At 47.9% G+C, this 19,030-nt stretch overlaps 1 protein-coding gene across 3 annotated transcripts in view; it reads right to left on the reverse strand.

Annotated features, from left to right (window-relative positions):
* The window catches only part of GALM (galactose mutarotase), a 343,990-nt gene that overhangs the window by 289,406 nt on the left and 35,554 nt on the right, over nucleotides 1–19,030 (reverse strand). Inside the window, exons 1-2 of one of the 3 annotated variants that reach the window (XM_069607808.1) lie at nucleotides 7,195–7,396; nucleotides 6,960–7,087 (exon numbers count right to left, since the gene is read on the reverse strand). The exons of the other annotated variants lie outside the window; for them this stretch is intronic. Coding sequence (XP_069463909.1) covers nucleotides 6,960–7,087; nucleotides 7,195–7,223 — 157 coding nt within the window. The 5' untranslated portion in view covers nucleotides 7,224–7,396. Of the gene's footprint in view, nucleotides 1–6,959; nucleotides 7,088–7,194; nucleotides 7,397–19,030 lie in introns of those variants that run through there. 3 annotated transcript variants of the gene reach the window in all.

Below are 19,030 nucleotides of genomic sequence, written 5' to 3' on the forward strand. Positions count from 1 at the left end.
GGTATGTATCGCACTCCATGTCGATGGAAGATAGCCAAAGGCATGGCCACCCACATTCACGCATCTGCTCTGCCATCATACACCAATTGAAGTCACATTGCACAGTACCTCTGTCATTAGAATGCAGCTATGTCCCACAACAACAAGAAATAAACAAAACAAATAAATACATCTGTCTAGCTGGACACAGTCAGTCTCCTGCACTCGCATACTCTCCCGACAACCGTCCGGCACCCATCCACAAGCCAGCTCAACATGGGTCACTAGCAGGGACTTGGTCACCCCTACCTACCTTCGTATTGGCTAAAATGCACACATGCATTCTAAACTCCTCTGACAAATCTTCCCTACTTTGGTCCCCCCAGGTCGTTCACCTACAGCGCTTTGAGTCCATAACAATGGGAAAAGGTGCTATACAAATGTCAAATAACATTACATCAACACTTTATGATCAACTTTTAACCAACCATGACACAGTTGGTAGGTGCACGTTCCCAGATAAAAACTTGGCACCAGAAAACATCCACTCCGTGGTGTGCTCAGGTTCCAATAGAGAGCAAGCTTAACGTACGTAGATAGGAGAAATGCAGATGCAGATGTAAATCTCGCTGTCTGGACTATCCTCACATTAAACGCCATCTGTAGCGCTTGATATGATATGATATGATAGGTTATTTATTACGTGCTTAATACCCAGAGGTTTCCAAGCGCGGACCCGGGGATCGAACCTGTGGTGCTCCGTATCATTAGAATGGTAATACGAGTCTGGCGGTAACCTGCCGTTTTTTCCAGCTCGGTTACCGCCGGACTGGTAATGAGGCTAGCCATTCCGGAAAAACCGGAAGGCTACCACCGGCCCGGTAATTCCATTCCGCCTCCGTGATTGCCGGAATCACCGGGGCATTACAATCCCAGTGACCCGGTAATTCCGGAGGCGGAATTCTGTAAATCCCCATTCCCATGCAGTCCGATAGGACTCCATGGGGATGGGGACCATGGAAATACCGGAAATACCGGTTCCGTCTATGACAGAGCCAGTGTTTCCATGTCTGCCTGCAGGCAGGTGGTATTAAACTCACCAGGTCAGACCTGGCGGGAGTGACACCTCCCGCCTGCAGGACTCTGAGTCAGCCGGTCCGGAAAGAACAGTGGCAGTGGTTTTACCGCCACCGTTCTTTCCGGACCGGCAGGGTCGTAATGAGGCCCAATAACTATCTAGATAACACAGAGCTGTATCTTAAAGTGAACTGTGCATCCGACATCCACAGCTCAGGGATGGCCTTTCAACCAGCCAAAACTTGAGGATGAGCCGGAAAAACCTGATGTCCAACCCAACTAAAACAGAGTATGTCTCACTAGGCCAATCCTTAAACAAAGCCACCCATGCTTGGCTAAATTGCCTGGTACCAACTAACGAGTGCCAGAGAATGAGCAGCAGAGGTCTTCAAGTGCAGTAAAGGTGTCTCTAGAGCAGTGGTCTTCAAACTTTTTTGGCCAGGGCCCCCCTGAGCAAAATTTGGGCAGGTCGGGACCCCCCAGAAATGCCAAATGGACAGTATATATTGCGCGCCGTCACCTGCTCCCATCAAAGTCGCTGGGCTCCCTCATCCCACTCCTACCCAGTCGCTGGTCTCTCCCCACCCCATCACACACCCAGGGCTCTCCCCACTCTGCTCCCATCACTATCCCATGGTTCCCGCCCATTGTGCTCCCACCATAGTCCCTCGGTTCCCCCATCCCGTTCCCAACACAGTCTGAGGGCCAGTGGCGGCTGGTGAATCTTTTTTAAGTGGAGGGGCATTAAAGGGAGGTTCGGGGGGGTTTCCCCCTGTGAATTTTTTTTTAAATAATAGGTTAAAATGTTGCATTGTAGAGCATACTTTTAACAAAAAATGGGTAAATAGCCAAACAGTTTGCAATTGTTGCTGGGAGTCCAGGGAGGAGGCATTGATATTTTATTTCTATCGCGCTCGTACACAAGTGTTTCAGAGCGTGACAAGGCAAGGGAGGGGAACAGAGGAGAATAAAACAGCAATCTTACTAGGCCCAGTGACATTGAGAACGCGCAAGTGTGAGGGGAAAAATGCATGGAAGGGGGGAGAAGTGGAAAGTGCGAAGCAGAGGAGAAACAGATAAATAACAATAAATAAATAATAAAGGCAACAAACAGTGGTAGTGCAGCCAGCAATTTGCAAGTGCTACGTTTAAGGCAGCAGACAGGGTAGGTCTGATAAGTGCAGGAAGAAAGATGGTTCTCCTCAAGTTTTAGAGTGGCAGGGCGCTGTTCCAGAGGGAGGCCCCAGCCGAAGACGGAGATCTACCCCCAGCTCGTTTCTTTGATAAACGACTGACCCTGAGGGAGTTGGAGGTAGAGGAGTGAAGAGCTCGAGAGGGGAGGTATTTGCGGAGGAATAGCTGAAGGTATTTTGGACCGAGGCCCCAGAAAGCCTTGTGGACAAGGCAGAGGGTTTTGAATGATAGATGTCCGGTAAAAAGATACCATCCCTGTCCCCTGGGCCCCACTGGTCCTAACACAATGAACATGATTATGTGTATATGCAAGGCGCTGCACATTCATACAGCAATCACTCTATCATTCACATGAGCATCCATCACCATACACTCACTCATAACGCATCCATACACATGTTTAAATAAAAACAATGAACATAAACGTACCTTCTGCATTGGCCTGTGTGTGGGTGCTGCTCCAGCTGCTCTGTCCGTATGTGCGAGGAGGCGCAGGAGCTCCCCCTCGGACATACAGACATGCAGTGCCCCAGCCAGCATTTCCAATGAGCTATGCAATGCTGGCGAAGCAAAACGCCCCAGCACTTGCATGGCTCAGTGAGCATGTGCGGCTGGGGAACTAAACTGAACTGTCAAAGGGAAACAGTGTTTCCCTTTGACAGTTCAGCCAGCCCAGGAGCACTCCATTAGCTGGATAAAGCAGCTGAGAGAGTGCTCACTGTTTCACTGGGCTGGCTCCTTAGCTCCTCCATAATGGGTGAGGGGCCACTATGCAGTTAGTAATGTTGACCATTGTTGCTGAATATATCACAATTTACTTACATTTTAACACAAAGCACCCCTTTGGGTACTATTGAAACAGTGGGCTTCATAACTACTCTGGCGGTAGCTGTGCCGGTAAAACCGGCACGGCTGCCACTGGAGTTGCATCCGGGTCTGGCACCCGCGAATGGGCAATTACTAGGTCATGCCGAGTTAGGCGGACATGATAATTGCCCTTTCGAAGGTGCCGGTAGATCCCCATTCCCATTTGAGCCCCATATGGCTCAAATGGGAAGGGGGAGCTCGGATGCACCGGCACCGTTAATAACGGTGCTGGTGCATCCGACGAGCTGAGGTCAGACCTGGCGGGGGCTGTCAAGCACCCACGAGCACAACTCTTACTATGGCGGAACGGTAGCAACGGTGCCGGTAGCTTACCAGCACCATTGTTACTGGTCCGCCATAGTAGTAATGAGGCCCAGTCTGTGACTAAAGGAATGAATATCCATATACAACTGTGGGCCACTTTTTCATTGTTGCCTGAGACAGTTTCATGCTTCAGCCCGCCCATGTGGGCCACCCCTGCCCATTTCTTCCAATCTAAAAAAAAAAAGAAAAAAAAAAAAATCTTTTTTCATGCTGAGCTCTCAGGGCCCCCCTGGGATGCACCCGCGGACCCCTAGGGGGTCGCGACCCACAGTTTGAATACCACTGCTCTAGAGCATAAGGGGGAGGATGTGTGTATGTGTAGAGTATTTGTGGGGTGCGTTTGTGTGTGTGTGATTATTTGTTTGGGATGCCTAGCGATCTTTTGCTATGTGCCTGCAATAAGCTAGATTATCTATGCCCTGTTATGAAGTGCTACACTCAGTTAGGTTTGGTATACTACACTGCGTTATGTTATGGTTTGCCATGCCACGTTTTAAGCTGTATAAACATATTGTGTAATGTCTTTGTCTGCTGGGATGTGTTCTTTTCCCAAAGCTAAATGCACGTTCAGTAGAATCCTTATCCTGAGTGTTATTGCATGTACCCATTCACTTACTTTTGGGTGCGTGGGATATGAAGATGGTTTGCTTTTATACCAGCTGGTAAGGTCATGTTATATTATGTTGAGGCACCGCAGAAGTACTACGAAAGTACTGTTTGCTGTTCTTGTTCCCGTCCGTGGACTCTATTAACCTTCGTTGGATTTAGCTGCTGCCGTGCTTGAGCAGGAGTCGTTTCGCTCACGGGAGGATTGTATTCTTCGCAACACTGATTTGGAGCTACAGCTTTAAGAAAAGTAAGCTAAGACTGTTTGCCCAATCATACCCATAAAGACGCTGAAAGACTCTTATAGACTGTAAGTCACTTCTGCAGCCATAGCCTTACCATTCATTGTTGTCCTCTCTTTGTTTCTAGGCTCTTGGCTTGGCAAATCCCAACCCCTCATTTCCGAGGCAGAGCGGTACAAATAGACCCACTCCTGCTCATTTGCGCGTGCACCGCGGAAGTACTACGAAAGTACTGTTTGCTGTTCGCGGCGCAGCGTTGGAGCGTTATTTAAGAACATTTGTGTTTAAATTTAAAAGGGGCTCTTCTTTTTTCAAAGTAAGCCTCTTTTCCATTCTGATAACTGAATTTCCAATTGGGTTTTATCTGTTCAGGAAATTTATTTCTACATGGTGGTAAATCTCTTGTTAGTGTATTTGACTCTTACTGATAAACAATGCGGCACATCTACACCTTAAGAACTGGAATGCCTTTGCTCCCAAATCTCTGGCGGACTGCACGCACGAGAGATGACAATGAGAAATCTGAAAATAAATTCAGGTGTCATAACAGATGAAAATGCTGTGTTAACATGTTCAACGCCTAAAATGACACCTGCTCGACGAAAGCGGGGCAGAAATAAAGACTCTGCCGTTAATTCTACTGATATTTGCACCTTTTGCTCTCCTGCAGCTCCTACCACTACTGGCAATGAAAATCGGCTGCCTGTACCTCTCGTTGATACCATGGGCAACATGCCAGTCAAAAACAGCATAGCAGGTGCAACAGGGGTAGTAATTTCAACCCCACTGCAAGATGCAGAAGACGTAATAGAAATGACAGCTTGTGATATATCACTATCAGATAGTACAGTACTTCGAGGTGAATCCAGGCCACATACTAGTGTTGTGATGGGAAACTATTCCTCTTCCCCACCTGTATCACAAAATGCTGCTCCAATAACCATTGACCTAGTTGACTCTCAGAGTGAAACTTCAAACCATGTTTTGGCAGAGAAATTATCATTCTCACCCAACATTTCTCAAATTCCACACAGGAATCAAGGTGTGTCATCATCCTCTTTTTTAAATCCAACACCACGTAGGCAATCAGAATCTCATCCCCAGCTAGCGCAGGATGGCTTGTCGAAAGTGGTAGTTATGTCGTTCGAGGCCAGGCACACTACTATGAACACTCTGATCAAACTATTTGACACACTAAATGATAAAATAAATGTGCAAACTGATTTACTAAACTCGGTTATAAAATGGCAATCGAATTATAATGCTACTCTTTTGCCTCATGATACTGTAACTACCTCCCAGTCCAAAAAAACAAAACTCATAACAGTGGTTGATTGTGCCACGTCACCTGGAACTGCTGTGGGTGGTCAACTATGGTCTGGGTCTAATTTATGTACACCAGTGCTCCCATGTTTTCCTAACATCATTGTTGGACAATTTGCTAACTTCTCTTCCAACATTCCGTCCAACTCTGCTACTATGGAAAAACAGGAAAAAGTGACTCCTGTAAACACAACTGATAATGAGGTTTACACAATCTTTTCAAAAAAAGATCATGTAACAAAGCAAAAAGGCTCTAAAAAATTGCCAAATATTGTGGCAAAGTAAACAAAGAACATCAAAGGTACCAAACAATCGATGTCTGCTGCTTCTAAGCAGTTCATAAAACAACTCAATGTACCAAACTCAAATTCACAATTAGCATCTTCAGCCGTTGCAAAAAAATACTTATTACTGGCGCAAGCCTGCAAGCAACTTGTGAATGCTAATTCTCTCTCCAACAAAAAAGTGACTTTTCATGAACCTCTGGATGATTTAATAAATGCAGTGAATTCTCATGCAGATACGCATAAACAACTACCTTCCAAAACAATTACCAAATTGCTCAGCTCAGAATTGAACACAAATCTATCTCGCGATGAAAAAGAAAACTTAACTCTATGGCGCGCGGAAATTAGAAAAGCAGTTGATGCCTATATGACTCAATGTTCAGCTCAGAAAGACCTCAAGGTTCCTGAATCCATTAGCAAGCCCGTTCTGCATCCAACATCGTGTATGTGTCTTGATAATGCTGTAGAAGTAAACAGGTGCGATTCTAGGCAACAACAAGCGTTTTCTAACACTACTAACAAACTTGGCTATTCAAAATGATAATCACGGGGCTGAAATAGCTCAAATGCTTAAATCTCTGCTACCCAACAAACCAGTAGCTGAAACACATAAACCATCTTCGATACTATTAAAGCAAAATGTCTCAGTATCCCAAGAGAAAACACAAACTAAGCCCAATTATCATATTTTGGGATCATTACTCTTGAGCTGTCGCCCCAAGCCACATACGCAATACACCTTAAACCGTCAGAGCATTTTGGAAATATTCTCTGACATTGACTCTTTGAATGACATCATTAGCTCAGACATAGAACAGGTTGAATTCATTGCTATGCATCAACGAAGCACAGTGAGACTATGGTTCCGGTCAAGAGTGATCAAGAATCTTGTCTGGCAAGCAAAGGAGGTGTTATTCTCAATGGGTTTTCTTGTCATGTGTGAATCACAAAACGAAGTTGAGTCAAACTCACTCATGAAAGAAGGCCCCAAAAAAAATGTTACCTGGTGCCTTAGTGACGGTAACCAAGAATCTGCAATGGATGTAAATGTTACGCTCACCTGGACCCCACAGGGGTGTCGATCGGACCCGGACAGCTGCGGTCTCCTTCAACGTGATACGTAGTGCAGAGATGACTGTCTGGACTGGCCCGCTTAGTCTTGTCTGCTGGACCCGAAGAAGTATTTTCCTGCAAGTGGAGACAGGGATTAACCACCTGTGGGTTTTAGTGATGGCCTCCCAACTGTTCTCGCTCTCCCCCACTAATCACCTCCGATATCCCCTTAGTAGCCTCACCTTATGTTCGTAAAAGATGAGCTCTCCATCCTGCGTGTCTTGCAGGGGCGCGTAGATACCAGTTACTTCACTGGTTTGAAGGCGTTGGGAGAGTTCCGGTAAGTATTGACTCTGAAGTCCCTGGCGGGATTGGTAAGTATCAAGTTCAAAGAGTTCAATGTGCCCGATGTTCACTCTTGTTCCCTTCCTTCCTTAAATTGCAACTGAGTTTGTGAGAAGAAGGTCTCGTAGCTGCTGCTGGCGTTCAGGTAAGAGTCTGTGTTACCCAACGCTGTCCGGTAACTATTGCATGCGTTAACGTGTTGTTTTTCTCCCTCTTTACAGATGCGGCATATGAAAATGTGGAGAGCTATGGAATAATACCGCCGGTGGTAAATCAGGTAAGTCTATGGTGGTAAGAGGTTATATTTGTTGATTCCCTTGGCTCACCTTGTTTTTTCTTGTGTCCCCTAGGTGCCGGATTACGGCGAAGAAATGATGGAGACAGTGCCAGATCGAAAGATGCTGTGAGAACTGGTGAGTATGGCGCCGTGCTGGAGCTGGCGAAGCGACGCGTGCAGGACTGATGTACTTTCCAGGTCCAGAGATGAAATGGTTCCAGAATTAGGTGAGGAATTTGAAATAAGTTTGTTTTCTAACCTTGTCCTTTTCTTCTTCTTTATTCTAGGAGCTCCGGATTCGAGGCGGGCGTGGCAGAAGACTGGATGCTGGCTGCAGGCACGTGGGCGTGGCAGAAGACTGGATGCTGGCTGCAGGCACGGTGAGCGTCACGCTGCTGGATGCAGAATAACGCGAAGCATGTGCTGCTGTTCGGGTGTGGTTTAAATAGCCTCCAAAGTAATTCCAGGTAAGAAGTTCCCTAGAGCCACACCCGAGTAAAAAATAGTCCCTGTAACAAAATAGTCCCATCCAGGCCTCATGTAGGCTTGGACTCTTTTGCAGCATGGTCTGCATCAGGTAAGTAAAGTCTATGAGCCTGGCGCCTATGGCGCCAGGACTGATTTCTATGATGAGCCTGGCGCCTAAGGTGCCAGGACTGAACCCAGACAGCCCCTAGCCAGGGCTGCTGAGGTTTAAACAAATGTCTGGATGCCTGCTCCCGGCCTTGGTCCTGATGCCCGGGGGGAGGCATCATGACAGTAAATCAACAATGCCAATGCCAGTGTAATGCAACCAAAAGTTAACTAGAGCACAGAGATGACAAAGTTGCAATATCCCTTGTCTCCTGGAACACATGTGGTTTCAGTCACTTAATTGGCAATAAGCACAATGGATTATCAGAATTTTATATTGTAATGTTACAGGAGACGTGGATTACTAATTCAATTTTATGGGATAATCATGACATGCATGCAACTCTGGCCTTAAAAGGCCCTAGAGGCCGGCCGATGAGTGGCCTTCTCACCGCCACGAAAATTAGTGCTAATATTACCATTATCCATAAATACTCTCCAAATCATTACTCCCAATTGACTATTATTTCTGTTAACACCATCCTCTATGCTCTGGTTAATCTTTACTGGAATCCTTCAAACACTGATGAAATTGAGTTTGTTATCAATGTTTCCACGTTGTTGGATTATATGACATCTGTTTCCAAAATTGCCCATACTATCATAGCTGGTAATTTAAACCTCCATAGTTTAACTAAGGTAATGACCACAGAACACAAAAGGAGAACCCTATGGAACCACTTAATCAAATCTAGAGGCTTTATCATGATGAATGGGTCAGGCCTCGAGGATTCCCCACCTCATAATACTTGGTCTCAAAGAGGATCCAGTGGAATCATTGATTATGTATATGTAAGCAGCTCGCTTTTTCAGTACTCATCTAAATTTAAAATTGAAGAAACAAAAAATGAGTGACCACAACCTGCTTTGCCTCCAATGGCTTGCTCCACAATGACAATTACCATCTGTAAATACAAAATGGGGGCATTCTGTTATTGCTAATAATAGCGTTAACAGATTACGATGGAACGCACATTCCATCATACAATTTGGTATAACGCTTGAAGCAACATTTAATAGATCTACACCGCACCCAGTATCCAGTTCTCTGTATCAAGATATTTTACACAAAATGAGACAACCCATGAATAGGGTAAATCAACAAAAGCCCAGAAACCATGTATTTGATCTTAAAATAAAAGAACGGAAAGCACTATTTCGGTAGGCTAAGCGGCAGGTGGCACTTCTTCCATTATGCATTCGGTATCAAAAACTAAAGACTTTAAAAACTAACTATAGGAATTGGATTCGACATTATAAAGAACAAATGTCAATAGCAGACGGAGAACAAATGCTTGATTACATAAAAGACAAGAACACAACACGCATATGGAAAGTCTTAAATGAGCTAACTTCTACCCAACAGCACTGTAAACAAATTCAACAAGTAACAGAATCTACATGGGTAGAATACTTTCAGAAAATCCTAGCCCCGCCCATGCAGAAGGGTGCTGTTCACATCAAATCCAAAAATGTTCCTTTTTTTCTTAACATTTATAGAACAGACATATTGTACTTCATTCAAACTATTAGTGCATCTAGAGCCCCTGGGCCCGGTGGGCTGTCGAACCATATATTCAAACAACATCCCGAATTATGGTCTAACATCCTATTCTCTATTTTTCAACAAATCAATCATTCTCAGTTAATTCCCTGTTCATGGAAACATTCCATCATTGTTCCACTTTACAAAAAGGGCAATCGAGAGAAACCAGAGAGCTACAGGCCTATCGCGCTATTAGATGCGTCAGGTAAAATCTACTCCCGGATTGTTTTGAAAGAACTGAATATATGGCTCAATTCAGCTAATATGCGTGACCCTTTTCAAACAGGGTTTGTCTCTGGCCTTGGTACCATTCCAAATATGATAGTTCTGAATATGTTAAAAGCCAAATACACTGATCGAAATCAAAACTGATATATGGCTTTTGTTGATTTTCGCAGTGCATTCGACTCCGTTGATCGCAATCTGATTTTTGCCAAACTAACTAGGTATGGTTGTCCCTACTCACTTCAAAGAATAATTGAAGATCTTCACTCTAATAAAACTGTCCAGATTAGACTTACACTAGATGGGCAGTTATCTAGGAGTTTTAGCTCAGAAAGAGGTGTTAAACAAGGCTGCATTTTAGCCTCAACAATCTTTAACCTTTTCCTATTAGATCTGGGAATCGAGTTTGATAACACAGAAAGTGATGCACCAAAATTGGGAACACAAAAGATTAAATGGATTCTTTACGCCGATGATCTTGTACTTGTATCACAGACCCCTAAAGGCCTTCAAAATTTGCTCAAATGTTTTGACAACTATAGTAGAGCAAATAATTTAATAATACAGAAAAAACACAGGTGGTCATATTTCAAAAGAACAAAAGCAAGAAAAACATCAAACGGTGTAAATGGACACTTGATAAGCAAAACCTTGACGTGGTTGACAACTGTAAATATCTAGGCTTATTTTTTTCAAGTTGTCCAAGTCAACAAAAGAATTCTCTAATTCTTAGCGCAAAAGCTCAAACCCTGGCTTCCCAAGCATCAATTCTAATGCGCAAATATGGAAAGTTTACCATCAATCACATATTGTCGTTTTACAAACAAAAAGTTATACCTGTAGTGTCATACGGGGCCGAATCCCAAACACCAAAAACGAGACAGTACTGGGATCGGTATGAAAGTCTGTTCTGGAAATATGTTCTTAAACTACCAAACTGTGCTCCAACTGCTTTACTGAGACTGGAACTGGGAACTTGTTCGATTTATTGTAATGTCATTTGGGAAATGTGCTGTTTCTTCAGGAAGTGCTTGGTAGGTGCATCAGAATGTGCTGAACACTATTGCACATTACTTACTAACATCAAATGATAAATTCCCTAAATTGTGGTACAATAGTGTACTTAAAGCTCTAACTGAAGCCGACATATCTCTACAATTGTTAATCTTGAATCCGTCAAAAGCCAAAAAAATATTCTTTCAACATGATTGGATTGTGACTCAAGATCTATGCAAAAAATGTGTTGGTTACTCCCCTCTTATTTTTCTTCCAAAAAAATGGGCACAATGGAAAAATACCTGCATAAATGTCCATCACATCTTGTGAGACAGCAATTACTCAGAATGCGTCTAAATCTTTATCCAACACATGCCATTATGGCCAGAAGGGATAGTAAATTAAAACAACATGATTGGTGTCACTTCTGCAAAAACCTTGAGCAAACTGAGTCTTTAACTCAAGTTGTGTGTTGTCCAGTGTTGGTCCATTTATGACAAATTTACTTTAAAAACCAATTACAGCTTTATTGCCATCATTCGGATGATGAAATTTGGGGATTGTTAATCAACAGTGAACGTCTGTCTATATATATTGCTTTAGTCAAATTTCTGTCAGTTATTCTGTAGTTATATGTTTGTACAAAAGGTCTAAGAATGATGCTTTTTATTTTGATGAAAAATGTAATTTTATTGTGTATCGATGAACAATACTGATTGTAAATTACGAGTTATTTTTGTACCAAATATTTGAAAGGTTAAATTTCAGCCAAACAAATAAAATAAAAAAAATAAAAAAATGATGTTGAGGTTTCATCATAATGTTTTAAATTTAACATTTCCAATTTTCAAGCTCTTTTGAAGCAGCCATAAAACAGCAGGTAGCAACCCCTTAAACACACAAAAAAGTAAATAAACGGCACACCTGGAGCCATCTAATCTGTTAACTAGGCCATACACCCCTGTTTTGACCAAGCATTTGCATGATGCCCTCTATTAATTGGACACAGTAACTGCAGCCCAGGGTGAGCAAGCTAGTCAAAGGCTGAATTGTGTAAATTAACCCCCAGCCTAAGAGGATTTCTTCCTCACACACCAATATAACCATTACCAGGAACCTCCAGGAAGGCCCAGCATGGGGCTTCTGCCCCCAAGGAAGCCGTGGTCGAAATGCCATCCCGAGTTAAATGTGCCCATATTTCCTTCCATCTTTCCCATCTATAGAACTTGGCTGTTTGTGCCCGATCAGGGCTTACGGGAGTAAATAGAGAAGCTTTGCATGCTGTGTTTTCCTGGGCATGGTTCACCATGACACTGTGGAAGTATTAAAAGTCTGACCACTCCACACAAGCCTAGGGTTCGAGTAATCGGCCCATAAATGAAGAAAGCAAAAAATCAGAGGGTTTTTTGCTCGCTTTTCAGGGAGCTTTTGCAAACTTGGCAAATGTGGATTTCTGACAAACGCCTCCTTCCAAATATTATTGTGGGCATTGAGAAGTAAGTAGGGCTCTGCTGTCTGTGTTTTCTTGGGCGTGGCTTCAACAAGCCCACGTTCGCCATGCAGTGAGTAAATTCTAGACATTACCCCCGCTGCAGCAAACAACTCTTCTTCAGCGATATCTCCTTTTGGCGATGCACCCCATAGAACACAGTAGAGTTCCACAATAAAATTGTTCCAATTGTACACCAAGCTCCTCCACCTTTTCCTTCTCATGCCTTCCTAAGCATCTTAGCTATCCCTCACCCTCATCCCAACTATCTGCCCAACTTTCCTCCGGCCTACCACTACTGAATGTTCAAACATACTCCTGCTTTGCCTCTCTGACAGGCAAAAGTACGTTAATGCCATAAAAGATGGCAGGAGGTGCTATGCAAATGCAAGATAACAGAAAATGATTTCTTTTAAGTAGCTAAGTGGGATCATTCCAGGGGAGCTCAGGCAACATTTCAGAAATAAATCACTCTAGATTGGTCTTATGGCAGACAGTGTTCACAAGTAGACACCCACTTCTAAGTTGGCGCATAGACTGGAGCCCTCCTGGGCAATATGTCCACTCACAGACCCATAGCACAGAGTTCCTATGATAACATGATCAGCCTTCACATCATCACACCTCCCTAATGCTTCCTTGAAGTTCGTTCATTCACTTGTAACCAGTTCAAACCCTCATCCGAACACATGTCGTTTTCAATTGACCTCGGATGGTTGAACCTGTCGAAGCATAGTTTTGCACACCTGAATGAAGCGTATAGAACACAAATATTCTACCATGAAACACAAAAAGGTCACCAGGGTTTAGAGGAAGCACATCTTGACTAAGTGGCAATGTATTTCCTTCTAGAAAGAGTAGTCACTGCCCATCTATAGAAGGTGGGGCAGCTGTCTAGACTCAACAGTGGAGGCATCTGGTACGACAGGATATTACACAAACAACTGCATTGTTTTTGTACAGTGACAACCCATCAGATATAATAAGCGACATGCGAGAGACAAGCAAAGATGCCATCATGATCATTTCCCATATATCTCGCAATCATTCAACCACGCCTCTCAGTAACACGAAAAGGCGTTTCACTTAACATGTGTAATGTAATGGGTAAGGCTTACTCATTCCTTTGTCTCTTTTCTAGACAGCTAGCTGTTGGGGTGGGGGGGCCTGCTATAGGCATCCAGCACAGCCCCCGGTGCCTCAGGCGGTTGCCGGGGAACACCTGGTTTAGGTGGGGGCAGGGCAGCCATACCCAGACCATGCAGACCCTAGCCACCTTGCTGGCACGAGGGCCCCACCACATTATGGCCTGCAGGCCCGTGCTCACACAGTGTCGGCCTGCAGGCTTAAATGAAACCGAGGCGCAGTCAATCCCTTATGGAGTCTGCAGCCAGCCTGAGGCATGGTCCTGCTGTTGCTCCTTTTATTAGCTTGGGCCACGATACATTCATGGCCATCTTAAAAGGGCAATACACATGGAAGGGCCACACATTACACTGACCCTCTTAAAAGGGCAACACACTTGGGAGAATCACACACCACATGCCTCCTTTTTCATAACAAACAAACAAATATTACTGAAATACAAACTGATTCCCCCCACCCCTGTTACAGTACGACACCGCTTAGGCCACACAGAAATTATAGAATAGACAACTCGTGGAATGACCCAATGACACATACAGAGGGACTCTGGTAGTTTCAGACATGTCACGCAGATCAAGGATTCTACATGTATTCATCAGCGAGTGACAGGTTTGGCAAACTGCTGGTGGTATGTTGGCAGCTTTACCCCATTTTACAAGACCCTTTATTAACCTGGGGTAAGTGGAACTTCAACCACTGAATGATGCCCTTGTTAGCTGCTGGCACCATATCGAGCATGCCTACAAACGCGGGAGCACAGCTTCGCATCCATTTGAACTGGGGCCACTTTAAGCATATATAACTTCCCGGCAGTCTCACAGCATCAAAACACAGGTTCACTGAGTCCTCCTTGAGCACTTGCAGGACTGCAGGGGCCAACTTCACTTCACTGCAGTGTCTGTTCAGGATAGTCACTACCGTGGGTCAAGGGCAGTTCATTGCACCGCAGCTGCACCTGGTAGCGCCAGGGACCACAACGGCATGGTCCCTTGATGTTCGCAGGGCAGGAGTGGCAGCTTGCTGGGCAGGCCGGGTGACATTGTTGATGAGCCACTTGCTCTTCCTGGAGCGACACCAGCCACATACTTTTTCCCCCCTTTACTTCCAGGGGTTGTTGCCATGACCTTGCCAGCCCCAGGGGGGCTGTGTGAGCTACAACCCTCTTTCCTGTTGATTCGTGCATGTGCTAGTTAGGTCTTTCCCTTCCTTCCAGCAGGGGCCACTGCTATAGATGATGGGGCAGCGGTCCTGGCCGGTCTTGGCTTCCCTCTTTCCCGGCAGCCAAGTTGGGCAGGTGATGTCCCAGCTCAGGGGCTGGAAGAGACGCGCAGGACGGTAGGCAGGCAGGCTGGGTGACACTGGTGGCATAGTGTCAGGGCATCGCTACTTTCTTCACTACCCCAGGCAGGCATGGTGGACGGAACGCTGCTGGTATCAGAGGGTGCACAAGCACTCTCACAGAGTTGCAACCCTATGGTAATTTTGCAAGAATGTATGTGCCGGTCCAGTTTCATATTGGGCCTGTGCATGTTCACTTCTCCAGTCTCTTCCCTGACAAGCGCCCCGGGCACACTATATTCACTTTTGTTTTATTTGCTCTTCCAGGCAGGACTGTGGGCAGGACCCTGCGGTATCTGAGGGCACACAAGCGCTTACCGCGCTGCAACCCTCACTTGCTCATTGCACTTCTTGGTGGCGGGTGTCAGGCAGCGAGACGTTGGTTGGCCGGACATAGGTGCCAGGGTGTCAGGACCAGTTGCAGGGCAGGCAGTGCAACACTGGTGGCACAGCCACTTGCTGTTCAAGTCTCTCCCCCAAGCAGGAGTGCGGGCAGGAAGTCGTCAGTAGCAGAGGGCGCACACCAGTGGCAGGATGGTGGGGCCATCTACCTGTCGGCAGGGCAGTTGCACCTGGTGAGTTCCCCACTCTGTGTGGTGGATGTGGGACAGGCAGCAAGACGCTGCTGGCAAAGACTCTAGGCTATGCCATTTACTTCACTCCCCCAGGCAGGAGTAGTGTTCTTTCTTTAGCTCCTACCATGGAGCATGCATGCAGCACCCAGTCCCAGCATTGCAGTGCATGCATGCAGCACCCAGTCCCAGCATTGCAGTGCATGCATGCAGCACCCAGTCCCAGCATTGCAGTGCATTCTTCACACGATCTGTCAAGGCAGTACTCATAATACTGAAGCGTGACACTTGTGCAAGCATGATGTATAGAGTGTGTGTCTTTCCACTGGGTAATAAACGAAAAGGTTGTATATAAAAGACTGAATGTACTAATAGTGTGCATTCAGTCTAGTTAAAATACCTACTACCACAATACCGACCTAGGGGAGCGGGCGCTGCTGGGGTGGCCCCCACCCCCTTAGTTCGGTATTATGGTCTGCAGAGGTTGCAGGGGTGTCCCCCACATACAATACATGTGATGCAGGGGGAACTAGTGGTGTCCGTAATTCGATCTTTTCGTTTATGGTTTTTTAACATATATCCTTTCCAGTGCACCTGGTTGTTTGGATGACAACTGTCACTTAAAATATTAAAACCCTGCCTTTGCGAGCAGATGGAGCCCTGCACTTCTTGTCTTTCTAACCTGGTGCCTGGACTGGAAACCTGTTCCTCTTTACACTGTACGAGCTAGCTAATTCAAGAAGTGCAGGGCCTGCATTGGGACACTGGTGGCTTTGCTTATAAACCTTCCTTTACCTCTTCATTTATTCTTTTATGTTAAAGCTCCCAGCCTTTGGTCGCCCCCATGCAGAGGGCACTGAAAACTTCCTCGGAGTGCCAAGTTCACTGGCCGCATTCACTCCAATTACTGGGGCAGAGCCTGCATGTTGACAGCAGTGATCGAGTGCTATATTCCCTTCACTGCAGTTTAGCGTCCATGCTGTTACCGAATGTCTATCATGCTCCACCGCTCCCTCCTTACAGATCTGAGACAGGATCCGGTCCTGAGAAGCTCATCAATTAGCGCAGTGTTGGCAGCGAACATGACTGGGTGCCGTGGAGGGGGCGGGGGAACGGCGAGTACCAGCCCTGGAGACTCCATGCTGCACATAGAGCATCTCCTGCAAGGCCTCTGCCAGTGTTTCCGTTTGGATGTGCATGGGGAAGGTTGTCCGAGACACTTCATCTAGTGGCAGGATACCCGCTCTATATGGTGCTGAAGAGCGCAGTGTGGGGGAAATTGGCCCTTGCAGTTAAGGGGGCAAGCCAAAGCAGCAGGATCTCCTCAACTCCACCTGCCTGGCAGGGCATGTTTATTTGCAGATGTTCTAGAATACGTCTGTGCTTTCTTATAAGAGCTCTGATCATGGAGCATATTGAACATACACTTATGTTGCAGTCAGCTCCGGTGGGAGTGGGCCGGGCTGCGTTACTTCATCCCCTTCCTGATTTTATTTTCATTTTATTCCAGCCAACTCACCGCCGATGGGCCCGGGATCGGCAGAGTCATTGTTGCATGGCACCCCTGTGAGGGGCCATGGTACATTCCACGGAGTTGTGTGGTCACATGGTTGCCCATGTGACCAACCTAATAAAAGGTCCGAGCCGCTTCTGGCTCGGCAGTCACGAGTGAACCTGACTCCGCGTGAGTGTGTTGTGCTGGCGCCAGGATGGCGCCTCGCCACGTGTGCTGGGCCCAATGACGGGGCCCAGCTCGAGGACGGTGCCCCTGCTGGGCAACGCCGTCCGGACGGTGCCCCTGCCGGGCAACGCCGTCCCTGTGGGTCCCCCAGCCATGTGAGGCGGGTTCGGGATGCGTCCCCGGCCTGGGTGCCCCCAGAGCCGGGGCCGTGGTGGCCAGGTGGACCTGGCCACGTGTGCGGGGCTCCGGTGCTCTGGAGCGGGGTGGGCGGAACCCCCACCCCTGAGTATGCGGCATGGGCGCCGCCGAAGTGTGTATGTTGTCGGGTGCCACCCGACCCGAACACGGGGCTGCCCAGTGACCCGGAGCAGCCCCCAACAATGGCGACGAGGCGAGGGGCCCCGCGTGCCCCGAAGAAGATATGGTGCGGGCCCAACTCCATCTGGGCCCGCGATGTGGAGGAGCGGAGACGACTTTCCCCCCTATCCCCGTGGGGGAGAGAAGTTTCTGCGGCGTTGGCCGTCGGCCACGGAGGAGGTGCTGCCCCTCCCCCACCCGCAAGCCGCGGAGGGGAGGAGCGGCAAACATAGGATGGCGGGCCGACACCAGCTGGGCCCGCGCAAAAGAAGGCTGGCAAGCTGCCCGCCCCGTCCCCCGAGGGAGACGGAACAGGTCGGCGGCTGTGCCACATGGACGGAGGCGGGCCCATCTCCGGCAGGGCCCGCCAAAGAGGAAGAGGATCTTCCCCCACCATCAGGAGCAGGGATGAGGTGTTTCCCCTGCGGGGGAGTGAGTGTCCACGGCATCGGCCGTGTGTGTGTCGGTGTACCCCGCCGCGGGAACGGAGGGGGGAGAAGTGTGCGGCCCGCGCCGCAGTGAAGAACGCGGGGGCTGCCTCTTCCCCCATCGGGAGTGAGGGTGCCCCGGCGTCGGCCGCAACGAGGGGCGGCTAACATCGCCGCAGGAGGATGGATGCGGGCCCAACTCCAACTGGGCCCGCAAAAGTACTGCCCGGACAGCGTGGGGAAAGGCAGAGGAGATGGCGGCGTCGGCCGCGGCGAGGTGAGCCTGCCCCCCACCAAGTGAGGGCGGGCCCAACCCCGTCGGGGCCTGTGAGCCGCGAAGGAGTCAGCTGGGAAGGGGGCCGCCGTTCAGCGGAGGCGGCCCCGAACACGATGGCGGCGGTGGCCGCGTGGGTTTCCCCCCCTCCTCCTTTGAAGGGGGACTGCCCGCGGCATCGGCCGCAATGAGGAGATGCGGGCGGCCGGGGCAGCCACGCAGTACCCCGCGCCCCCCACGCATCGGCCGCCACATAATAAAGGCGGGCCCAACAACAACTGGGCCCGCAAGGTGAATGAGAATGGGTGGCTGCCCGCCCCTCCCCCGGTATGCCTGCCGGCACCGCTGGCCGCCCACCGCGGTGCTGCTGCCCCCATGGGCCCCCCCCACAAGGGAACCAATAAGGCGGGCCCATCACTGCCTGGGCCCGTGGAAAAAAAGGTGAAGAAATAATGGGGGCATGGTGTGGCTGGTGAGGCCTGGAAGAGCAGGCGCCTGTGGGTGGCTCGGGGAGCACTGTCCTGTGTGCACATCGACCCCGGTTAAAAACAGAAGGGGGGCAAGGGATCGGAAAAGATGGCATGGAGGGCAGCACATCCCGCCCGCAGAGGGCCGAAGTCATCGCATGGCCGAAGGGTAGCGGCTCCCCAAAGGAGTGCTCGTGCGCCCTCAGGGAATCTTGATTCTGAGCTGACCCAGGGGCGTGCGGCCAGTGGACACGGCCGAGGAACATCAACAAGCCTCGGGTGAAAGGGGGAGTGCAGCGCTCCC

This window comes from Ambystoma mexicanum, chromosome 4q, assembly GCF_040938575.1.
Source record: "Ambystoma mexicanum isolate Mex_15411 chromosome 4q, UKY_AmexF1_1, whole genome shotgun sequence".
Lineage (NCBI taxonomy): Eukaryota > Metazoa > Chordata > Amphibia > Caudata > Ambystomatidae > Ambystoma > Ambystoma mexicanum.